The following is a 26039-nucleotide window of genomic DNA, read 5'->3' as shown; positions in this document are numbered from 1 at the left end:
AGCGGGGGTGGTAGGGGGCCTGGCAGACAGACAGAATGAACTAAAACAACAGAATTTACCTTTACAATTATAGTGGTACCTCAGGTTACATACGCTTCAGGTTACAGACTCCGCTAACCCAGAAATAGTGCTTCAGGTTAAAAACTTTGCTTCAGGATGAGAACAGAAATCGGGCTCCGGTGGCACGGCAGCAGCTGGAGGCCCCTTTAGCTAAAGTAGTGCTTCAGGTTAAGAACATTTTCAGGTTAAGTACGGACCTCCAGAACGAATTAAGTACTTAACTTGAGGTACCACTGTAAAATTAAATTAAAGTTCGAATAAGAGGGTTGCCGGAAAAGGAGAAGGAACAAGGCCTTGCAAGTTATATGGACGGGATATTGGGGAATTGGATGGGGGCACAGGAAGGTATGGAAGAATGCATTGAGAATGTTTACAGAGTTTGAACCCGAGCTTCAAGAGAGAAAAGACAGCCATCAGACATTCTCTTGACTTTCACAACAAAGAAAATTAAAGATAATAATAATAATAATAATAATAATAATAATAATAATAATAATAATAATTTATTATTTATACCCCGCCCATCTGGCTGGGCCTCCCCAGCCACTCTGGGCGGCTTCCATAAAAACAAAAAATACAGTAAAATATCACACGTTAAAAACTTCCCTGAACAGGGCTGCCTTAAGATGTCTTCTGAATGTCAGGTAGTTGTTTATCGCTTTGACATCTGCTGGAAGGGCGTTCCACAGGGCGGGCGCCACTACCGAGAAGGGCCTCTGCCTGGTTCCCTGTAGCTTTGCTTCTTGCAATGAGGGAACCGCCAGAAGGCCCTCGGCGCTGGACGCAGATGCAGTAATGCAAAAATGTTTTGAGGATGGTCTGGTGAGTGAAGGACAGAAAGTTGACATTTTTAAAGAAATTCCATTTAAATGGAGAGTTAAGAGAAGGAAGTATCAAAACCTGACAGCAATTTTAAGAGGAGCAGAAAATAAATTACAAATGGGAATTCCTGGAGGGAGTTTCCTTTACCTACAGGAGAAAGAGATTTAGACTAATCTTAGAGAGTCAGGTACAAGAATTCTTAGAGAAATATGGCAAAGACCCAGAGTTTCAAAGCTCGGGGAGAGACTTTAGAACCCCTTATGAGATGCAAAGAGATGAACTGGAAAAGACTGAAAGAGCAGAGCAAAAAAGCAAATCTTTTAAAAATGAATTAGATAATGGCAAATCTTAAATTACTAACTTGGAATGTCAGTGGCCTTAACAATAATATTAAAAGAAACAGGGTGTGGCATGAAGTTTTAAAGCGGAATTTAGATATAATTTGCCTACAGGAGACTCACGTTGCAAGAAAGCATGAGAAAATATTGAGTAATGAGAGACTAGGGAACCATTTCGTTGTATCAGATGTTTCCAAAAAACGTGGAATTCTTTTGTACACAAAACCTGCACTTGAACCACAATTAATTCAAAAGGATGAGAAAGGGAGAAAATTAATGGTAGAAATTAGAGGGAGAAAAAAGAATTTTGGTAGGGATATATGCACCAAATGCAAATAAATAAATAAAAATTCAGGATTTAGAGACAATTAGAGTCCCATCACTAGCGAAAGAACGATTAGGAGGAAAGACACGAAAGAGGGTAGACTTCTCAAAACTTTTTTTGAAATGATAGAAAATGTAAAAATGATAGATATTTGGAGAATTAAGCATCCGTTCGAAAAATAGTTCACTTTTTTCTCTCATGTTCATGAAAGCAGCGCCTGACTGCATGCTGTTTGGGTCTCTAAGGAATCGGAGCCAAAAATTTAAAATATTGAAATAGATCCAAGAACAATGTCAGATCATAATTCTATAACTATGGAAATACAGAAAGACACTCAGTCCACCTTTCGGTGGAGACTGAATGAAGAAATACTGGATGATATGACACAATGAACGAGATTTTGAAAACAGGGGAAGTTCCAGAAACATGGAAAGAGGCCTATATAACTTTGATACCAAAACGATTTGAATGTGACATTAGTTAAAAATTATAGGCTGATCTCAATACTTAATAATGATGATAAACTATTTGCATTTGTTTGGGCAAATAGAATGAAAAAAATCCGAAAAGAATTTATTTGTCATGACCAAGCTGAATTCCTTCCAGGCAGAGAAATCAAAGATAATATTAGAAATGTATTAAATATTATAGAGTACCTGGAAGTGAGAAATGAGAAAAAAGCAGCATTAATGTTTAGAGATGCGGGAAAAGCATTTGATAATGTTTCTTGGAGCTTCATGAAGAGGGTGATGGAGGAGATGGGATTTGGAGTAAATTTTAATAGGGGAATGCAAGCTGTTCACTCAGATCAAAATGCAAAAATAATTGTAAATCGGGTGATAACGGATAAATGTAATATACAAAAAGGAACTAGACAAGGATGCCCCTTGTCACCATTGTTGTTTGTTCTGGTACTGGAAGTCCTGACAAGAAAGATAAGACTAGAGAAGTAGTAGGAATAAAAATTAAAAAGAAATGAACACAAATTAAAAGCATTTGCAGATGACTTTGTAAAAGTCTATTCCAAAAGTAATGAATATAATAAAAGAATTTGGTCCAGTGTTCCAGTGGCAGGATTCAAATTAAACAAAAATAAAACTAAATTGTTATTAAAAAATATTAAAGAACTGTAATATTAAAGAACTGTAAAAGAAAGAAACAACATAGATGGTAGGGATAGAGGCATATAAAAAAGTAAAATATTTAGGAGTATGGATAACATCAAAAAATATAAATATCTTTAGAGACAACTATGAAAAAAAATGGCAGGAAATTAAAAGAAATTTGGAAACATGGAACAGGATGAATCTCTCTTTGATGGCAAGAATTGCAACTATAAAAATGAATGGACTCCCAATGATGTTATTTCTCTTCCAAACTGTTCCAGTAATAACAGGGGATGCGTGCTTTAAATAATGGCAGAGAGAAATATCAAGATTTGTCTGGAATTGGAAAAAGCCAAGGATAAAAAATAAAATTTTAACAGATGTGAAAGAAAGAGGCGGATTCTCACTTCCAGACTTAAAATTGTATTATGAAGCTGCATCCCTAATTTGGATCCAAGATTGGATCAAGCTAGAGAGGGAGGAAATAACAAACTTGGAAGGAGATGATAATAGGTTTGGATGGCATGCCTACCTCTGGTATGGAAAAACAAAAGAACACAAAGGATTCCACAACCATTTAATAAGAAGATCATTGTTTAAAGTATGAGAGAAATATAAAGATTTATTAGAACCAAAAACACCCTGGTGGCTATCGCCTATTAAAGCACTATCAATTAAAACATTGGGGCGGGGGGGAGGAGAGTGGCCATATAGAGAATTGCTGGTTAAACAAGAGGGAAAGTTAAAATTGAAAGAATATGACAAAATAAAAGACAAAATAAAATCTATGATGCTGGCTGCATCATAGACAATTAAAGGATATCTTTAAAGAGGACAGTAAGAAAGGCTTCTCATAGTAGGTTTCCAAATTCCAAGCAGGAAGTGATAGAAGAAAATACCAAATACCAAGTAAAATTGGTAATGATTAAATGGGCCATAACATACAATTTGAACATTGGATAAAATTGTGGAAAGTAAATTTGAAATTTACAGATTATATACTATTGAGAGAGAATTATGTGAAAATGATGTATAGATTGTATCTATCACCAGTTAAACTGGCAAAAATGTATAAAAATGAAAAGAAAGAGTGTTGGAGATGTGAAATGGAAGGTACGTTTTATCATATGTGGTGGGATTGTAAATAGGTAAAAGCCTATTGGGAAATGATATATAATGAATTGAAGAAAATGTTGAAAATAACTTTTGTAAAAAAAAAAAAAAAACAGAAGCCTTCTTACTAGGTATTTTAGGCCAAGACATAAGGAAAGAAAAGAGGACTTTATTTATGTATGCCACTACAGCAGCAAGAATGTTGATTGCACAAAATTGGAAGACTGGAGAAATACCAAGTAAAGAACAATGGCAGGAGAAGTTGATGAACTGTGAGGGGAGAGACTCCATCAGGCAAGGCCTCATTCCACCTGCCTTGCCCCACTCTCTGCTTCTCAATGTGTATTGTATTTTATGTACTGTGGTTTGCCATTGTCTTATTGATTACAGTTTAGATATTATTGTAACTGTTGAGGGGATTTCTGTTTAACTTTTATATGTTGATATTATTATTTTATATTATTCTAATGATTGTTGAATGTTACTTTTTGGATGGAGGTTGCCTATTTTAAAGTTATGTTTTATTATCACATTTTTGTATTGCATTAGATTGTTATAAGATGTACATTTTTTGTTTCTTCAGCTTGTAAACCGCCTTGAGTATTGTAAGATAGAAAGGCGGTATACAAATTAAAAATGATGATGACGATGATGTAGAACTGGCAAAAATGACAGACAGACTAAGAGAAAAGGACAACAGCGACTTTTAAAAACAATGGGAACCATTTATAGAAACAAAGAAACAAAGATAGACTTGATGGCAGGATTTAAATAAACATTCACACTGTTAGTATTAGAAAATGTGTAGAAGATAGAGAAATATGGTGTGTTTACTTTTATGTTTTTAGGTTTGATGTTATGTTATTAATAACTTTTTCTGTTAGGAGGTAGCAAGGTGGGTGAAACGAGTAACAAACCAGAAGGGGAAGTTGGGGAAGCCTAGGAGGGGAGGGAAGAAGGAATACATAGTAAAGGTTAAGACTTTGAGATGTATGTAATGAATGAAAAAGAAAAATGAATAAAATTTTATTTCAAAAAAACAATGAGTCTGTAAGTGACTGTGGAGGCCAATTCTGGACCCACACGTCCTTCCACAGTGGGGACATAGCTTTCCAGGTGGGAGTTGATCATGGTTAGGGTTTGCCATGCATGCCTTCCTCTTAGCACGCTTCTCCCTTGCGTCCTGAGTTCGAGTGTCTTCAAAGTCCATGACGCATTTGGTCGAGAGCGAAGTTAGAACAGTATAGAATATGCATTGATTTTCCTGCCTGTGTCTAGAGTGTTAATAGCTTACTGTTTTAGGATGTGTGTTTCTTCACTTTCATCTGCCTAGGAGGGATTTCAGTTTTATGTCTCCGAAATATCCAGGCAGTGGCCGGTTCCTGATGGGATGTATTTGGGCTGTGTGTTCTCCCCCCAGCTCACCACTCCCCTAGTATTTCCCGTAACCCCCCCCCCCCACACACACACACAATCTGGAAATGTGAAATCCACTATGCAGCTATGTGCAGGTATTTGTTGATCTGATAATCTGGGAAAGGAAGAAGATGCAACCTCATCCAGCACACATTAAAAAACCAAATTATGTTTTAAATACAATTTTTAGATAAATCAGTTTTGCACGGAAGAGCAGTCAAACATTTCAAAATACATGTGTGTTAGCGAGACAGTTTCCTTGTTGCATAGTCTAGTGAAAGCCAATGTTTCAGAATAGAACTCTGCTGATGAAATACCAAGTTACAGGTAGGTAGCGTGTTGTCTGCCGTAGTCGAAACAGAAGAATTTTTTTTAAAAGATTCCTTCCAGTAGTACCTTGTTGTTGCTGTTTAGTCGTTTAGTCATGTCCGACTCTTCGTGACCCCATGGACCAGAGCACGCCAGGCACTCCTGTATTCCACTGCCTCCCACAGTTTGGTCAAACTCATGTTCGTAGCTTCAAGAACACTGTCCAACCATCTCGTCCTCCGTCGTCCCCTTCTCCTTGTGCCCTCCATCTCTCCCAACATCAGGGTCTTTTCCAGGGAATCTTCTCTTCTCATGAGGTGGCCAAAGTCTTGGAGCCTCAGCTTCAGGATCTGTCCTTCCAGTGAGCACTCCGGGCTGATTTCCTTCAGAATGGAGAGGTTTTATCTGGCAGTCCATGGGACTCTCAAGAGTCTCCTCCAGCACCATAATTCAAAAACATCGATCCTTCGGCGATCAGCTCTCTTTATGGTCCAGCTCTCACTTCCATACATCACTACTGGGAAAACCATAGCTTTAACCAGGTGGTGTCTCTTCTTTTTAAGATGCTTTCTAGGTTTGTCATTGCTTTTCTCCCAAGAAGCAGGTGTCTTAATTTTGTGGCTGCTGTCACCATCTGCAGTGATCATGGAGCCCAAGAAAGTAAAATCTGTCACTGCCTCCATTTCTTCCCCTTCTATTTGCCAGGAGGTGATGGACCCAGTGGCCATGATCTTTGTTTTTTTGATGTTGAGCTTCAGACCATATTTTGCGCTCTCCTCTTTCACCCTCATTAAAAGGTTCTTTAATTCCTCCTCACTTTCTGCCATCAAGGTTGTGTCATCTGCATATCTGAGGAAAAAACCGGAAAAATGGAGGGGGGGGACAGTCCTTCAGCCATATTGGAGGCTGCTGCCCAAATTCCCAAACTGCCCCACTTGGGAGATCCTGGGAAGAGCTATGAAGACCCTCCTGGATGGGGACGCCCTCAGCTCACATTCTCAGTGCCAGAGATTCAGGCATTCCTGCTACCAGGAGGCCCAGGGACCCCGAGAGGTTTGCAGCCGACTCCACCGCATTCCCACTACCAGGAGGCCCAGGGACCCCGAGAGGTTTGCAGCCGACTCCACCGCATTCCCACTACCAGGAGGCCCAGGGACCCCGAGAGGTTTGCAGCCGACTCCACCAACTTGGCAGGGAGTGGCTGGAGCCAGAGCGACACACCGAGGCTCAGATCCTGGACCTGGTAGTCCTGGAGCAATTCCTGGCTGTCCTCCCCCCGGAGATGGAGAACTGGGTGAAGGATCAGGGAGCGGAGACCAGTTCCCAGGTGGTGGCCCTGGCCAAAAGTTTCCTCCTGAGCCAGGCAGAGGAGAAGCAGCAGCAGGTGAGACAGTTTCATCCTGGTAACTCCCAGAGATCCATGGTGGCTGCTGAATTCTGAGTGTGGTGTCTCTTAAAAGGCGAAAGTGGCTCTTGGGTGCAGAAGGTTCCGGGTTCGATTCCCGACATCTTCCGGCAGGGCTAGGAAATCATCCCTTCCTGAAACCTGGAGATATGCTTCCAGTCTGTGCAGACAGCACGGATCTAGACGGTCCAATGGTCTGGTTCTGGACTAGGCTGCTTCCTTGGTTCCTATTTAAACAGCTCTTCATTCCGAAGCAAGAGGGCTAGAAACTTGCTTTGCCTTTCACCTGTGCCCTCAATATTATTTGAGCGCAATTTCAGCACCCCTTCACATTTTTCTGTTTTTTCCTTATCTATGCATTATTTCCCTACACTGTGCCCACCTCCTCCAGGAATGTTCTCTCTCTCTCCCCCTGCTGAGTTGATTCCCCCTCCCACCATATCTGAGCGAAAGGGATCCATAGGTCATAGAATAAACATGTCCCCCATATCGGTCTCTAGAAGAAGAAGAAGAAGAGTTTGGATTTCATATCCGGCTTTATCACTACCCGAAGAAGTCTCAAAGCGGCTAACTTTCTCCTTTCCCTTCCTCCCCCACAACAAACACTCTGTGAAGTGAGTGGGGCTGAGAGACTTCAGAGAAGCGTGACTGGCCCAAGGTCACCCAGCAGCTGCATGTGGAGGAGCGGGGACTCGAACCCGGTTCCCCAGATTACGAGACTACCGCTCTTAACCACTACACCACACTGGTCAATACAGCCAGAGAGGGCCCTGCAACTCTCCCAACATCTTGACCTCAAAGGCACACTCCTCCATGGTCTCCCGAGACAGACGGATGCCAACATCATCATGGATTCCTGCATTGCAGTGGGTTGGACTAGATGACCCACAGGGCCCTTCCACTCTATGATTCTATTCACAATATTTTCTTACTCACAGTCCTCAGAGGCAGCAATGCTTCTGAATACCAGTTTCAGGAGAGGAGAGGGCTCTTCTGCTCAGATCCTGCCCTCTGGTTGGCCACTGTGAGAACAGGATCCTGCCCTAGAAGGGCCATTGACCTGATCAAGCAGCTCTTCTTAATGTTTTTAATAAAATAAAAATAGTACCTCCGTTTTGGAATATTTCGGCTCCCGAACGCCAAAAACCCGGAAGTACATGTTCCAGTTTTCAAACGTTTTTCGGAAGCTGAACATCCGACACGGCTTTTGCTTGAGTGCACGAGGCTCTTGCAGCCAATCAGAAACCGTGTCTCCGTTGTCAAACATTTTGGAAGCCAAACAGGATTACGGGACGGATTACATTTGACACCCGAGGTTTGACTGTATAAAATGTTGCTGCTTACTGTTTTGAACACAATGGTACGTTACCATAAAACACCATTAAAGGATCCAATGGCCTGTATCACTTAGAATTGTTATTCTTTTCTATAAACCAGTTATAAAATATTTTTTTAATTTGAGAAGGAGGAGTGGAATTGCATTTGCAAATGGATCAATTGATTAATCCTTTCTCTAGAGTGTTAATAACAGGATTGTCACATGACATCTTTGTGGCTTTGCAGGGCAAGGGATCCCCCTCATTTCAACAGTCTTTGCGATCCTACAGCTCAGGCAGATCCACTTCCAGGAGGCCGAGGGACCCCGAGAGGTTTGCAGCCGACTCCACCATCTCTGCCATCAGTGGCTGAAGCCGTGGAGACGCACCAAGGCTCAGATCCTGGATTTAGTGATCCTGGAGCAGTTCCTGGCTGTCCTCCCTGCGGAGACAAAGAGCTGGGTCAGGGAATGTAGAGCAGAGACCAGTTCTCAGGTGGTGGCCCTGGCCGAAGGTTTCCTCCTGAGCCAGGCAGAGGACGAGAATCTGGTGAGAGAGTTTAGAATTGTAGAGTTGAAAGGGACCCAAGGGTCATCTAGTCCACCCCCTGCAATGCAGGAATCTCAACACGCTGTCCCCCATCCAATTTGAAACCATACTGGACCCTGCTTAGCTTTGCAAATGTAGTTTGGAAGCCATATCTGTAAAAAAGGTAAACATGAAAGGAAATTGGGCAACATACAAAGATCTGTTAACAGAAGTAGAATACAAATTGAAGGTGAAAGAATATGAGCTCTGTTAACAGATTGTTTACAATATTACCAATTAAATGACATATTCAGAGGAGACAAAGAGAAGGGCTTTGGGAAGGATTTCTAAAGGTTTGAAAAGGAGTTATTAGAAAATAATGAGAAATTGTTATCAAGAATGTACAAACTACTGTTGGAATGGGAGACGAAAGATGAAGAGGTTAAAGCTGTAATGATACACTTGGCAAAAGATATAATATACCAGTTGAATCATGGGAAAAACTGTGGAAAGAGGTTTTAAAATTCCCAGCATGCAGTTCATTAAAATAAAATTCTATTAAGATGATGCACCGATGGTATTTCAGTCTAGTAAAGCTTGCTAAAATGTATAAAGATACCTCTAATTTATACTGGAAATGTAAGGATAAGGGGAAGGTACTTTTTCCCTCCCACATGTGGTGGACATGTAAAAAAGTAAAGGGCTTCTGGGAAATGATATACAATGAACTTTAAAAAAAATTTAAAATTACGTTTGTTGAAAAAAACCCAGAAGGTTTTTTACTAGGTGCAATAGGAGGAGAATTGCCAAGGAAGCAGAAGAGACTGTTTATTTATGCGACTACAGCAGCCAGATGCTACTAGTCCAGATGTGGAAAGAAGAAAAGTTCCCAATGAAAGAATGAATAACTAAGATGACTGACTCTGCCAAAATGGCTAAACTTTCCGTGAAGATCAGGCACCAAGATGAGAAAAAAATGGGCTAGTAACCAATTTTTTCTCATTCTCCGTTATCTGCTTTAAAATTTCTCTTTTCCCTTTTTATCTTAGTTTGTTCTTAATTGAATTCTGTTGAATAAAGAATCCTCTCATTACTGCTTTACTAGCGTCCCAAACTGTAATTATTTTTGTTCCCTGATTCATATTACCGGGTATTTAAAAGAAAAACCTTCAAGCAGTTTTGTGCTTCTTCTGTACTTTTTGATCATCAAAGAGATTTTCGTTTAGTCTCCACCGGAAGGATTTTTCTTCATATCCTTTCAATATACATTTTATTGGGTTATGATCCGATAAAACCATTGGTTGAATTTTGATCTTTAAAATTCTTGATGTAAGCTCATTCGTTATCCAAATCTGATCGATTCTTGACATTGATTGGTTTGCCTCTAACTGGTAAGTAAATTGTTTTTCTAAAGGGTGTTTCAATCTCCAAATGTCTATTAAGTTGCAGTTCTCTACCATTGAAACAAACTCATCGAGGCAGCAAACTTTATAAATGCTGGGAATGTGGCAAGAGCTTCAGTCGCATCGGCTCCCTTTCCTCGCATGAAAGAATTCATACAGGGGAGAAACAATATACATGTTTGGAGTGTGGAAATAGCTTCTGTCGCGGTAGCCATCTCACGTCGCATCAAAGAACTCATACAGGAGAGAAACCGTATACATGTTCGGAGTGTGGAAGGAGCTTCAGTCAGAGTAGCCACCTTACTAGACACCAAAGAAGTCATATAGGGAGAAAATCTTTAAAATCTTTGGCATATGGAAAAAACTTCAGTGACAGGGGCTCCCTTCCCAAACAGTAAAGAACTCGTACGAGGGAAACATCTTAGAAAGGGTTGGGGTGTGGGAAGATCTTTAAGCCAATGATCATGTTCAGCGTTAGAATTTGCTTCCATTTGAATTTTGATTCCTTTTAGTGGCCGTGTTGCAGATTATTCTCCTGATCAGAGTTAGATTTACATAGCTGTATTCTGTTTTATTTCCCATGCATTTTCCATGTATTCATCACAAGTCTCTCACCAACCCTTGTTGGCGTGGCCAGAAGTATTCTACCTGAAGGAGCGCCTCCACCCCCATCGTCCAGCCTGGACACTGAGGTCCAGCTCCGAGGGCCTTCTGGTGGTTCCCTCACTGCAAGAAGTGAGGTTACAGGGAACCAGGCAGAGGGCCTTCTTGATAGTGGCACCCGCCCTGTGGAACGCCCTCCCATCAGACGTTGGGGAAATAAACCACTATCTGACTTATAGAAGACATCTGAAAGAAACTGTACAGAGAGTTTTTAATGTCTAAGATTTTAACAATTTTTTATGTGCTGTATGCCGCCCAGAGTGGCTGGGGAAACCCAGCCAGATAGGTGGGATATAAATATTAAATGATGATGATTTGATAAATCTGCTCATGGATTCATTGTGCAACATTTTGATATTTGTCTCAATGTTTAGTTGTAATATGGTCTTGTGTTGATTTTAGTTTAACTGTTTTTAGCCTATTCTGCATAAATGTTGTTGAAAAACATGTATGCTGTGTTCTCCTCCCCAGCTCTCCCCTCCACTAGTATTCCCCCCCCCCCATTCTGAAAATGTGAAATCCACTATGCAGCTGTGTGCAGGTATTTGCTTATCTGGTAATCTGGCAACGGAAGAAGATGCAACCTCATCCAGAACACAACACTAAAAAAAACCAAATTATGTTTTAATTACAATTTTTAGCTACATCAGATTTGCACAGAAGAGCAATCAAAGATTTAAAAATTCATGTGTGTTAGCGGGACAGTTTCCCTGTTGCAGTGAAAGGTGATATTTTGGACCTGAACTCTGCTGATCAAATCCCTGATAGTGCAGGTCATAGTCCAGGAAACGTAACCCATCTTCTTCAAGGGATGCCTGTTAGAAACTGTCCTCTGGTCCCCCGCCCCCCATATGTCTGTCATTCACTAAAATGCTTGCCCTTCCCATGACAAGGTGCAAGCCCTTCCTGGGAATTCCTGGGCAGAGAGCTGCTGAACCCCAGACCCCAAAAGGAAATCCAACCTCATCCAGCAGGAAATGCTAAAGATTGAATTCTTTTATAATGCAGTTTTTAAGATATATTTGCACCGAAATGTAAAAAATGCCTTGTTAGGAAAACAGTTGCCCTAGGTACTCTAGTGCAGGGTTTCCCAAACTTGGGTCTCTAGCTGGTTTTGGACTACGATTCCCATCATCCCTTAATACTGCTAGCTGGGAGTGATGGGAGTTGTAGTCCTGAAAGATGTGGAGACTCAAGTGTGGGAATCTTCCTCTAGTGAAAGGTGAGGATACGGACGTGAACTTTGCTGATTCAATTGTAGATGGCATCTTCTATAGCTCCGATAAGAGAGGAGTTCAGGGAGCAAACGGCCTCTTCCTCTGATGACGTCTCTCCCCCTGCCTTGCTGAGCTTGTGTGTTTCTGCTTCCTTGCAGCCATGGGATCTGCTGCTGTTCAGGCTCATGCCACTCTCTGTGTTGCCTTGTCAGAAGCTGCCCACTGGTGTCCCCCAGCCCTACTCCCCCCCCCCATGTGTGTCATTCACTGTAAGGCTTGCACAAGCTATTGTTCGCCACTGGCAGAGAGCCTGCCCAGACCCCAATGTGTCTGTTTCCTGCTCTGCCACTTCTTGTGCCAAAGGTGGCCCATCCTCCACCAGAGAAGAAGGCAAGCAGGTCCTTAAGGCCGGGTTTGCTTCTGAGGTCCACGGGAACGCCAGGATCTAAGCCAGGAAACCTTGGTCCGTTGTGGGGATCTGTTTCTCTGTGCACATGCGACTCGTTAGGAAATTAATTTTGGAAATGCGATGTACCGGATTTGCCCAACAGGGCAGTGAAAAAATTGAAGAATATCTGTATCCAACTTTCAAACTCGCTGCCTATTGATACGAGGCAGTCACTTTCACTGTGTTTCAATCCATGTTTACCGTTTATTTTAATTATTTTTAATAAGAAAATAGTCATTTTAATTTTTATTTACTGATAATGCCATTGTTTTATTTTTCCTGAACTGTGGATTTAAAAAATCCCAAACATATATGTACAGCTGCAAGTAAAGCCTACAAAAGATGAAATAGCCAAAAAAAAGTATGCAATTCTTAAGAAGCCATTTACAACCCACCCCCTCTCAAGAGTCAATCCCACTGTTCCCAACAGGTGCTTAATCTCAGGTAAAAGCATATAAATTCAGTTTTGGGATTCCCCAGGCAGAAGAGATTTTGGTCCCCTGCGGATTAAATGCAGTGAGAGAGGAAATTATGCTTTTCCTTCCTCTCTGCTTGCCTGAACTCTGCAGGCTTTCCCCAAAGGTCTTGGGTGTTACAGATCCTTTCCTCACTATTAGTGCCACCTGGCTCAGGTACAGTTCCATCACAATGTGATTGCTTACAGGAATCTGTGTTTGACAGTGAATGGTCTCCCCTTCCTTGGAGGTTTTCAAGCAGAGGTTGGATGGCCACATGTCAGGGATTCTTTAGCTGAGATTCCTCTATTGCAGGGGGTTGGACTAGAGGACCTTTGGGGTCCCTTCCAACTCAACGACTCTATGGAAGATGCCCATATACCCACCCACCCCTCGCCCAGCCCATTCACAAGGTAGGAACATAAATAACGCAGGAAAGTTGAAATGCAATCTGTGACCCCCTCCCCTTTTAACACAGTGGCTCCCAAATTTTTCTGATTCCCATCTTTGTTATATACCGCCCTATACCCGGGGTCTCAGAATAAAATCAGGATATAAAACCACAAAATACATAATAAAAATCAAAACATCCCCCATAAAAAACCAATTGCCTTACCCTAACCTATAAAATGGGACGCGGGTGGCGCTGTGGGTTAAACCACAGAGCCTAGGACTTGCCGATCAGAAGGTTGGTGGTTTGAATCCCGGTGACAGGGTGAGCTCCCGTTGCTCGGTCCCTGCTCCTGCCAACCTAACAGTTCGAAAGCACATCAAAGTGCAAGTACATAAATAGGTACCGCTCCGTCGGGAAGGTAAACGGCGTTTCCATGCGCTGCTCTGGTTCGCAGGAAACGGCTTGGTCATGCTGGCCACATGACCCGGAAACTGTATGCCAGTACCCTCGGCCAGACATTATCTGTAGATAATACAGTGGTACCTCAGGTTAAGAACTTAATTTGTTCTTGAGGTCCATTCTTAACCTGAAACCGTTCTTAACCTGAGGTACCACTTTAGCAAATGGGGCCTCCCGCTGCCACCACACGATTTCTGTTCTCATCCTGAAGCAAAGTTCTTAACCTGAGGTATTATTTATGGGTTAGCGGAGTCTGTAACCAGGAGCATCTGTAACCTGAGGTACCACTGTATAAATAAATAAATAAATACAACATAGACATCAGGGTTTGTAGCCACCGACAGCCTAGTCCTGAATTTATACAATCCTCTTTTTTAAGCCTTCCAGGTGGGTGGCTCAGTATTGCCTCTGTACATCTCAGCGGAGAGGAGGAAACTACCAGCCCCACATATTTATCATATATACACATATGGGGTTGGACTAGGTGACCATTGAGATCAACAAACTCATGTTCTCTAAAATAGTCTATAAAGTTTCCCCGTTCTTGATTGAATTTTTTCTCATTTGATCGGTAAGTTTAGCCATTTCGGCATAGTCAATCATCTTAGTTATCCATCCTTCTTTCTTTGGGACCTTTACTTCTTTCCACCACGTCTGGGATAGTAGCCTCTGGACCTTGTAATCACATAAATAAACAGTCTCTTCTGCTTCCTTGGCATTTTTTCTCCTATTACACCTAGTAAAAAAGCCTCTGGGTTTTTTTAACAAATGTAATTTTAAGAATTTTTTAAAATTTCCCAGAAGCCCTTTACTTTTTTACACGTCCACCACATAGGAAAATGTGGAAAGAAGACAAGGTGCCAATGAAAGAAGAATGGAAAGATGATGGACTCTGCCGAAATGGCTAAACTTACCCTAAAGATCAGGCACCAAGATGAGAAAAAATCCAATCTAGAATGGGAAAGCCTTATAGACTATTTTAGAGAGCACTGTAAAAACGTCAAAACATTAGCAGGTTTGATGTAACATTGATGAACTAAAAATAGAATTAGGAGAGGGGAATGAAGTTGAAATTAATTGAGGAAATATATAGTAATTATATGCAAGGAGAATAAAGGGGGGAATGGAAACGGGGGGGGAGTCAGTTATTGCAAATTCGGATTGGATATCTGTGTACCAAAAGGAAAAACGTTATTTTGAAAATTGAAAATAATTATAATAATAGTTTAGAAAACGTTTTAGGGCTTCCGTGCAGCTGATCCAGCGGGGCTTTCCGGAGGCGAGACCAGCGCCTCTCCTCGCTCTCTGCCCGGAGAAGCCCAGAGGCTCCTGCCGCGCGGCTCCGAAACGGTTAAGAGCAGCGGCGACAGAGCTGAGATTCCTAGAGCGGAGAAAAAAGGCTGTCGGGAGAATTGCAGCTTCCGCTTCCTGTCCCGCTTCGGGGGGGGGGGGAGAGATACCTGTCATGGCGGCGGCTGTCCTTCCTCGCGGAGGCGCTGGAGGTGGGTCGTATGTATTATGTATTATAAAGGGGGAGAGACGGGGGGGTGTGCAGCTGGGGGGAGTGTGGGGAGGGATTAAAAAGAACCCATTAGGCAAACCCTTTCAATGTAAGTTCTTTTCCTCTGTCTCCTTTTTCTAGTCATCAATTTGTCCAGATTTTCACATCTTATTATTTTTAAATAGAGCTCTTGAAAGTTGGTCGGCATTTTGGTGGGTGCAGATCTCGCCTAATGCACACGCTTTTGCAAAGGGTATTTCCCATATATTTCCCATAATACCCCCGCTTTTTAACATCTGCATGCAGCCGCTGGGAGAGATCATCAGGGGGGTTGGACTGGGTGTCCATCAATATGCGGATGAGACCCAGCTCTGCCTCTCTTTCAAATGGGAACCAGTGAAGGCGGGGAAGGATGGATGGCGGCTAACGGATTGAGGTTTAATTCTGACAAGACAGAAGTACTGTTTTGGGGGGACAGGAGGCGGGCAGGTGTGGAGGATTCCCTGGTCCTGAATGGGGTAACTGTGCCCCTGAAGGACCAGGTGCGCAGCCAGGGAGTCATTTTGGACTGACAGCTGTCCATGGAGGCGCAGGTCAATTCTGTGTCCAGGGCAGCTGTTTACCAGCTCCATCTGGTACAAGCTGAGACCCTACCTGCCCACAGACTGTCTCACCAGCACCTTCTGGCGGTTCCCTCATTGCAAGAAGTGAGGTTGCAGGGAACCAGGCAGAGGGCTTTCTTAGTAGTAGTGCCCTCCCTGTGAAACACCCTCCCATCAGATGTCAAGGAAATAAGCAGCTATCCTATTTTCAAAAGACAGCCCTGTTTAGGGAAGCTTTTAATATTTAAATGCTGTATTGTTAACACTGGATTGGGAGCCGCCCACAGTGGCTGCGGAAATTCAGCCAGATGGGTGTGGTATAAATTTTTTATTATTATATGTACATTTCCCATAATTAATGCATTTTGTATATAATTCATCTAAGATTATTCATTTATAGGTCTTCCCCCCTTTTTATGGGGGTAGGACATCTTTTCCTAATGGAAGGGCAGATCTTTCTCCTGCTCTCCTCCCTGCAGGCCAACTTGGGCAGGTCGGGGACCTTCCTTGGGCTCCCCATAGGGCTTTATATATCTTTATTTTATGTTGGACTCTTTTATTTTATGAATGGTCTATTGATTGCATATAAACTTTCTATAAGAAACTTTATCGGGGGGAAAGAAGAAGATAAAATTGCTTCCATCCACCAAGAGAGCAGATGAGTCTCATGGGGTGTCCAGAGCACAGTCTAGTCCTGTTGTGTTGGATGAGTTTTTTCAGTTGGTCAGGCTCGAGGATATGGACAAGGTGCTTGGATCAGTCAGGGTGACCATTTGTACTATTGAAGCTTTCGCCTCTTGGCTGATAAAAAACAGCAGGGAGGGAACAGCAGGCTGGGCCAGGGAGATGATCAGTGCCTCTTTACAGGAGGGGGTGGTCCCTGCGTATTTGAAGGAGGCAGAGGTAAAACCACTCCTTAAGAAACCTTCTCTGAATTCAGAAAGCCTAACTCCAGCCAGTTGTTGATCTCCCTTTCCTGGGCAAGGTTCTGGAGCGAGTAGTCACAGACCAGATCCAGGTGCTTTTGGAAGAAACTCATTTTCTGGATCCATTTCAATCAGGGTTTAGACCTGGTTTTGGCACAGAAACTGCTTTGGTGGCCCTGTATGATGACCTCTGTCGAGAGAGAGACAAGGGAAATGTGTCCCTGTTCATTGTTCTCCACCTCTCAGGGGCTTTCGATACCATCCACCATGGTATTCTTCTGGAGCGACTCTCTAAACTGGGGGTGGGTGGCCCTGCTTTGCGGTGATTCCAGTCCTACTTGGATGGTCGTTCCCAGAGAGTGTTACTTGGGGAATGCATTTCAGCCCCATGGAAGCTTCAATGTGGGGTTCCGCAGGGCCCAATCCAATCCCCGATGTTCTTTAACATCTACATGAAATCGCTGGGAGGGGTTATCCAGAGGTTTGGAGTACGTTGCCAGCAGTATGCTGATGACACTGAGCTCTATTTCTCCTTTCTATCCGAAGATGAGGCAGTGGAAGTGCTGGACCAGTGTCTTGCCTGGGTAATGGACTGGATGAGGGCCAACATATTGAAGCTCAATCCAGATAAGAGTGAGGCTCAGTTAGTGGGTGGTTCCCTAGAGCAGATGGCTGGGAGGTCGCCTGCTCTTGATGGGGTTACACTTCCTCTGAAGGAGCAGGTTCGTCGCTTGGGGGTTCTCCTGGATCCTTTGCTGTTGCTCGAGGCTCAGATGGCCTGGAGTGCCTTCCATCAGCTTTGGCTGGTGGCCCAGTTACACCCCTGACTGGACAGGGATAGCCTATCTACCGTTGTCTATGTTCTGGGAACTTCAAGGTTAGATATAGATATGCATTATACGTAGGGCTGCCTCTGAAGACAGTCTGGAAACTTCAGCTAGTGCAGAATTCAGCGGCCAGGTTGCTCACTGGAGCAAGGCGGTTTGAGCATATTGCCCCCATCCTGGTCTGACTGCACTGGCTACCAATTAGTTTCTGGGTCCAATTCAAATTGCTGGTTTTGACTTGTAAAGCCTTAAATGGCTTAGAACCAGGAATACTTTGACTGCTTCTTTCCATATGAACCTACCTGGACCCTGAGATCCCCTTATGAGGCCCTCATTCGTGGGCTTCCTCCTCAAGTGGTCCGGAGGGTGGCAACACGAGAACAGGGCCTTCTCTGCAGGGGCTCCCTGTCTGTGGAATGCTCTCCCCAGGGAAGTTCGCCTGGTGCCTTTCTTATACACCTTGTTGTTGTTTACTCGTCTTAGTCGTTTCCGACTCTCCGTGACCCCATGAACCAGAGCATGCCTTGGAAACGGTTGCTTCCTTCTCAAAGCTTCTGCTTTTTTATGTCCCTGGAGCTTTCATGGCATAATACTGGAGTGGGTTGCCAGTTTCTTCTCCAGGTGGATCACATTTAGTCTAAACTCTCGGCTGACCTGTCTGTCTTGGGTGGCCCTGCATGGCATAGGTCATAGCTGAGTTATTCAAGCCCCTTCACCACGACAAGGCAGTGATCCATGAAGGGATATACACCTTTAGGTGCCATGCAAACATGTTCCTTTTTAACCAGGCTTTTGCTTGATATGTTTGACATCCTATACCCTTTTCAAAGGTGGCTTTATTTTTTTTGGGGGGGGGTTATTGGGTTGGTATTTTTATTCTGATTATATATGATGTGACCTTTCTGTGAACCACACTGAGACCTCCGGGTATAGGGTGGTATATAAATTCAATAAATAATAATACTAACATTAATACTTTCATTATTTGTACCCCACGGATTGGACTGGGTTGCCCCAGCCACTCTCGTTGTCGTCCAACAAATATAAAAGCACAATAAAACATAAAACATTAAAAACTTCCCTACACGGTGCCGCCTCCAGTTGTCTTCTAAAATTTGCATAGTTATTTTTTGGACAACTGATGGGAGGGCGTTCCACAGGGTGGGCACCACTGCCAAGAAGGCCCTCTGCCTTGTTCCCTATAACTTCCCTTTTCACAGTGAGGGAACTGCCACAAGGCCCTTGGAACCTGGATCTCTGTGTCCTGACTGAATGATTGGAGTGAAGACGCTCCTTTAGCATTTCATCAGTTTGCCTTTTTATTCCATCAGGAGATGTTGAAGGGATGCTGGGAGAAGGGGAACAATCAGAAGTGTCACCGAAAGGATCCAAAGAGGAGGGGGAGCAAAGGAAGCTGAGGGTTCAAGATGGAGGCAGAAGGCGAGAGGGGAGACGAAAGCAGAAGCCGGTGGGTGACTCTTGTATGTCTCAGGGTGGTGAAAATCAAATTCCCAGAGAGGAGAAACCTTATAAATGTTTGGAGTGTGGAAAGAGCTTCAGTAACAATAGTGCCCTTACCAGGCACCAAAGATCTCATACAGGGGAGAAACCATATACATGTTCGGAGTGTGGAAAGAGCTTCAGTCAGAGTAGCCACCTTAAGTTGCATCAACAAATTCATACAGGAGAGAAACCGTATACATGTTCAGAGTGTGGAAGGAGCTTCAGTCAGAATAGTACCCTTACCTCGCATCAAAGATCTCATACAGGGGAGAAACCGTATACATGTTCAGAGTGTGGAAGGAGCTTCAGTCAGAATAGTTCCCTTACCTTGCATCAAAGATCTCATACAGGGGAGAAACCGTATACATGTTCAGAGTGTGGAAAGAGCTTCCGTGACAATCATAGCCTTACCAGGCACCAAAGATATCATACAGGGGAGAAACCGTATACATGTTCGGAGTGTGGAGAGAGCTTCACTAACAGTAGCCATCTTAAGTCCCACCAACGAACTCATACAGGAGAGAAACCATGTAAATGCTTGGAGTGTGGAAAGAGCTTCAGTCAGAGTAGTTCCCTCACATTGCATCTACGAACTCATACAGGGGAGAAACCGTATACATGTTCAGAGTGTGGAAAGAGCTTCAGTCACTGTGGTGCCCTTACCTTGCATCAAAGATCTCATACAGGAGAGAAACCGTATACATGTTCAGAGTGTGGAAAGAGCTTCAGTAACAATAGCCAACTTAAGTCCCATCAACGAACTCATACAGGGGAGAAACCGTATACATGTTCGGAGTGTGGAAGGAGCTTCACTCAAAGTAGCACACTTAAGTCGCATCAAAGAACTCATACAGGGGAGAAACCGCATACGTGTTTGGAGTGTGGAATGAGCTTTGCTCACAGCTATGGGCTTACTAGACATCAACAAACTCATCGAGGCAGCAAACCTTATAAATGCTGGAAATGTGGCAAGAGCTTTAGTCGCAACGACTACCTTTCCTCGCATGAAAGAATTCATACAGGGGAGAAACGATATACATGTTTGGAGTGTGGAAAGAGCTTTAGCCAGAGTGGTAGCCTTACCTTGCATCAAAGATTGCACACAGGAGAGAGACCGTTTAAATGTTTGGAGTGTGGCAAGAGCTTCAGTCGCGGTAGCCGACTCACGTTGCATCAACAAACTCATACAGGAGAGAAACCGTATACATGTTCGGAGTGTGGAAAAAGCTTCAGTTGCAGTAGCTCCCTTACGTTGCATCAACGAACTCATACAGGAGAGAAACCGTATACATGTTCAGAGTGTGGAAAAAGCTTTAGGTGCAGTAGCCACCTTAAGTCGCATCAAAGAACTCATACAGGAGAGAAACCGTATACATGTTCGGAGTGTGGAAGGAGCTTCAGTCACAGTAGCTCCCTTAAGTCGCATGAAAGAACTCATACAGAAGAGAAACTGTATACGTGTAATATCCTTACTAGCCACCAAAGAACTCATACAGGGAGGAAATCTTAGAAATGTTTGGCCTTCAAAAAGAATTTATGTGACAAGGACTCCCTTACTAAACTGAAAAGAACTCGTACAAGGGAAACAGAAAGGTTGGCGTGTAGGAAGATATTTAATCATATCGAATAACGCCTATAGAGAGTAAACCAATGATTGTGTTCAGAATTAGAATTTGCTTCCATTAGAATATTTATTCCTTTTAGTGGCTGTGTTGCAGATTGTTCTCCTGATCAGAGTTAGATTTACATAGCTATGTTCTGTTTTCTTTCCCATGCGTTCTTTCCCATGTATTCATCACTTGTATATAGCTTTGCTTTAATATTTCTTCCATCCCCAAAATTTGTTAATCTGGTGTGAATTGATCTGATATTTTTCATAGACACAAATGCATTTGTTGGTATTCTGTTGACGTATGTAAATGATGTATGTTTGCAATGAGAGTATAGCCCCTCAGGTCACAGCTCTAATGAACAAATGCTGTTGAAAAATATATACTGTATAATAAACCTCAATGCGCAGTCAAGAGAAAAATTATTCTTCTTTGGCGATCACTCGTAGCCGAGTAAGATTGTCTTCCATAAACACAGTTTTAACAATGAGTCCATGAGTGGGGTTTCTGGTTTGCCTGCGAAGGGAAATGGCGGCGTGGTGCAAGTCGTCCGTCTAAAAGACGACCATTACCGGGGGGGTTGGAGCAATGGAGGAGAGTGCCAGGGTTAGGCACCCCCCCAAAAAAAGGCCCCACGGGCAGTGGGGTGTTGAGGGGACCAGCCAGGTGTAAAGAGGCTTGCCGCGATCGCCGGAGCTCCGCCACTGCATTGGCAGCGAGTGGGGTGTGTGTGTGTGTGTGAGAGAGAGAGAGACAGCGATTTGAGCCTGCCCGTGACTCCAGCATGGCTCAGAATCCTGAAACCATGAATCGCCACCTAAAGCAGCAGACTTTCAAAGGAAAAAAGTTATTGTCAACAACAATGGAGTTTTCAAAAGAAGAAGAATTGCGGTACAGACTTGTAAATGGGAAAAAAACTTTGGAGACATGTCAGTCTTCAGATACTTTTGAAACTGCACTTTGCTACTTCATAACACGATATACTTTGGATACAAGAAGAAACTGTTACTCTTTGTTCTTTGATTTTTTAAAAGGAAGATACAGGAAGAGATTGGAGTACTCTCAGTTCTTATGAATAGGAATGCAGATTTTATGAGTGAAAGTACTGAAAGGCTTGGAAAAATTGCCAAGATTTTAAAAAATAATAATTCTAAAAAGGACCTTGTACCTTGGCAGAAGGACACTTTTCCATAAGTGGGAGGTAATCCCAGGGAGGGAAAGTGCCTGGTAAGAGCTGGAGTAGGAGAAGGGGGGGGGAGAAGGATTCCTTTTTAAAGAACAGGGCCTGTATTGAAATAAAAACTGAGAGAAGCAGCAGATATTGGATTACAAACATCATTTGGATTACAAATATCATTTGGATTATAAATACGCCTGGAAAGTTTTTGGGCTCACAGTGGAGCTATTTTGGATTACAAGACATTTTGTGGATTATAATATAACTAGAGGTTTGGCAAGTGCTAAATCATCATCAAGGAGACAACATAACAGCGAGTTTGAACAGTGATAACTATTAGACTGCTGTTGTGGCCTGCTTTTTAATTTTTTTCCCCATAGATTGTATATAAAGGTGATCTTGCCCTCTATTTTTTTGGATATTGTGGAACTTTTGTAATTTTCTGTAAACCTGAAAGTGTTGTTACAGTTTGGTTTAAAAGGGTGTGGGAAATGGATTGGTGGGAGAACTCTTGTATACAAGATAGGAGTGAGGAAAAGACAGGAGGGCTGAAGTGTCCTTAAGACAGAAGTGCTTGGGAACAGTTCGTTTTGAGAACTGACATGGCAGAGAAATCTAAACAAGAGCCAGTAAAACAGAGTGTCAGAAAGAAGGAGAGTCTGAGCACAGGGAGCTATAGAAAAAACTCCAAAATCAGAAACGGTGGAACTTACGGCCTTACATTTTGCAGAATTTAGGAATGGGTTGGAGCAGACTATGATTAAACAATTTATGGAAGTAATATCAGATATAGGGAACACCAATGAAGTATTGTCACAGAAATTTGACAGACTGGATGAAAAAGTAAATGCTTTGGATGTCAAGGTAGTAAAACTAGAAAAAAATGGAATTAAGAGAGGAAATAAAGGAAGATCAGTTGGCTTTAGCGGGGGTGGTAGGGGGCCTGGCAGACAGACAGAATGAACTGGAACAACAGAAATAGTGCTTCAGGTTAAGAACTTTGCTTCAGGATGAGAACAGAAATCGGGCTCCGGTGGCACAGCAGCAGCTGGAGGCCCCATTAGCTAAAGTAGTGCTTCAGGTTAAGAACAGTTTCAGGTTAAGTACGGACCTCCAGAACGAATTAAGTACTTAACCTGAGGTACCACTGTAAAATTAAATACAAACATGGTTCGAGTAAGAGGGTTGCCGGAAAAGGAGAAGGAACAAGGCCTTGCAAGTTATATGGGCGGGATATTGGGGAATTAGATGGGGGCACAGGAAGGTATGGAAGAATGCATTGAGAATGTTTACAGAGTTCGAACCCGAGCTTCAAGAGAGAAAAGACAGCCATCAGACATTCTCTTGACTTTCACAACAAAGAAAATTAAAGATAATAATAATAATTTATTATTTATACCCCACCCATCTGGCTGGGCCTCCCCAGCCACTCTGGGCGGCTTCCATAAAAACCAAAAATACAGTAAAATATCACACGTTAAAAACTTCCCTGAACAGGGCTGCCTTAAGATGTCTTCTGAATGTCAGGTAGTTGTTTATCGCTTTGACATCTGCTGGAAGGGCGTTCCACAGGGTGGGCGCCACTACCGAGAAGGCCCTCTGCGTAGTTCCCTGTAGCTTTGCTTCTCGCAATGAGGGAACCGCCAGAAGGCCCTCGGCGCTGGACGCAGATGCAGTAATGCAAAAAAGTTTTGAGGATGGTCTGGTGAGTGAAGGACAGAAAGTTGACATTTTTAAAGAAATTCCATTTAAATTGAGAGTTAAGAGAAGGAAGTATCAAAACCTGACAGCAATTTTAAGAGGAGCAGAAAATAAATTCCAAATGGGAATTCCTGGAGGGAGTTTCCTTTACCTACAGGAGAAAGAGATTTAGACTAATTTTAGAGAGTCAGGTACAGGAATTCTTAGAGAAATATGGCAAAGACCCAGAGTTTCAAAGCAAAGATGCAAAGAGATGAACTGGAAAAGACTGAAAGAGCAGGGCAAAAAAGCAAATCTTTTAAAAATGAATTAGATAATGGCAAATCTTAAATTACTAACTTGGAATGTCAGTGGCCTTAACAATAATATAAAAAGAAACAGGGTGTGGCATGAAGTTTTAAAACGGAATTTGGATATAATTTGCCTACAGGAGACTCACGTTGCAAGAAAGCATGAGAAAATATTGAGTAATGAGAGACTAGGGAGCCATTTCGTTGTATCAGATGTTTCCAAAAAATTCTTTTGTACATAAAACCTGCACTTGAACCACAATTAATTCAAAAGGATGAGAAAGGGAGAAAATTAATGGTAGAAATTAGAGGGAGAAAAAGTAATTTTGGTAGGGATATATGCACCAAATGAAAATAAATAAATAAAAATTCAGGATTTAGAGACAATTAGAGTCCCATCACTAGCGAAAGAACGATTAGGAGGAAAGACACGAAAGAGGGTAGACTTCTCAAAACTTTTTTTGAAATGATAAAAATGATAGATATTTGGAGAATTAAGCATCCCTTCGAAAAATAGTTCACTTTTTTCTCTCATGTTTATGAAAGCAACGCGACTGCATGCTGTTTGGGTCTCTAAGGAATCGGAGCCAAAAATTAAAAATATTGAAATAGATCCAAGAACAGTCAGATCATAATTCTATAACTATGGAAATACAGAAAGACACTCAGTCCACCTTTCGGTGGAGACTGAATGAAGAAATACTGGATGATATGACACAATGAACGAGATTTTGAAAACGGGAAGTTCCAGAAACATGGAAAGAGGCCTATATAACTTTGATACCAAAACAAGATTTGAATGTGACATTAGTTAAAAATTATAGGCTGATCTCAATACTTAATAATGATGATAAACTATTTGCATTTGTTTGAGCAAATAGAATGAAAAAAAATCCGAAAAGAATTTATTCGTCATGACCAAGCTGAATTCCTTCCAGGAAGAGAAATCAAAGATAATATTAGAAATGTATTAAATATTATAGAGTACCTGGAAGTGAGAAATGAGAAAAAAGCAGCATTAATGTTTAGAGATGCGGGAAAAGCATTTGATAATGTTTCTTGGAGCTTCATGAAGAGGGTGATGGAGGAGATGGGATTTGGAGTAAATTTTAATAGGGGAATGCAAGCTGTTCACTCAGATCAAAATGCAAAAATAATTGTAAATCGGGTGATAACGGATAAATGTAATATACAAAAAGGAACTAGACAAGGATGCCCCTTGTCACCATTGTTGTTTGTTCTGGTACTGGAAGTCCTGACAAGAAAGATAAGACTAGAGAAGTAGTAGGAATAAAAATTAAAAAGAAATGAACACAAATTAAAAGCATTTGCAGATGACTTTGTAAAAGTCTATTCCAAAAGTAATGAATATAATAAAAGAATTTGGTCCAGTGTTCCAGTGGCAGGATTCAAATTAAACAAAAATAAAACTAAATTGTTATTAAAAAATATTAAAGAACTGGAATATTAAAGAACTGTAAAAGAAAGAAACAACATAGATGGTAGGGATAGAGGCATATAAAAAAGTAAAATATTTAGGAGTATGGATAACATCAAAAAATATAAATATCTTTAGAGACAACTATGAAAAAAATTGGCAGGAAATTAAAAGAAATTTGGAAACATGGAACAGGATGAATCTCTCTTTGATGGGAAGAATTGCAACTATAAAAATGAATGGACTCCCAATGATGTTATTTCTCTTCCAAACTGTTCCAGTAACAACAGGTGATGCGTGCTTTAAATAATGGCAGAGAGAAATATCAAGATTTGTCTGGAATTGGAAAAAGCCAAGGATAAAAAATAAAATTTTAACAGATGTGAAAGAAAGAGGTGGATTCTCACTTCCAGACTTAAAATTGTATTATGAAGCTGCATCCCTAATTTGGATCCAAGATTGGATCAAGCTAGAGAGGGAGGAAATAACAAACTTGGAAGGAGATGATAATAGGTTTGGATGGCATGCCTACCTCTGGTATGGAAAAACAAAAGTACACAAAGGATTCCACAACCATTTAATAAGAAGATCATTGTTTAAAGTATGAGAGAAATATAAAGATTTATTAGAACCAAAAACACCCTGGTGGCTATCGCCTATTAAAGCACTATCAATTAAAACATTGGG

At 42.0% G+C, this 26039-nt stretch overlaps 4 protein-coding genes across 6 annotated transcripts in view; 2 read left to right on the top strand and 2 right to left on the bottom strand.

The window, feature by feature from the left end:
- The window catches only part of LOC309364388 (uncharacterized protein), a 128158-nt gene that overhangs the window by 60375 nt on the left and 41744 nt on the right, over window positions 1–26039 (top strand). The gene's annotated exons all lie outside the window — the stretch shown is intronic.
- Window positions 1–26039, bottom strand: part of LOC309364936 (uncharacterized protein) — a gene marked incomplete at its 5' end in the record, with an annotated part of 136404 nt that overhangs the window by 83706 nt on the left and 26659 nt on the right. The gene's annotated exons all lie outside the window — the stretch shown is intronic.
- LOC309364802 (uncharacterized protein) overlaps window positions 1–26039 on the bottom strand; it is a 145143-nt gene that overhangs the window by 103752 nt on the left and 15352 nt on the right. The gene's annotated exons all lie outside the window — the stretch shown is intronic.
- Window positions 15225–20646, top strand: LOC309361389 (uncharacterized protein; the record flags this gene model as incomplete). The annotated part of the gene is made up of 2 exons (XM_081896251.1): window positions 15225–15279; window positions 18965–20646. The coding sequence occupies exons 1-2, from the start codon at window positions 15243–15245 to the stop codon at window positions 20644–20646; spliced, it is 1719 nt and encodes a 572-aa protein (XP_081752377.1). The 5' UTR covers window positions 15225–15242.

Source organism: Podarcis melisellensis, assembly GCF_964234715.1.
Source record: "Podarcis melisellensis genome assembly, chromosome: 2".
Lineage (NCBI taxonomy): Eukaryota > Metazoa > Chordata > Lepidosauria > Squamata > Lacertidae > Podarcis > Podarcis melisellensis.
This window is presented reverse-complemented; position numbering and strand designations above follow the sequence as displayed.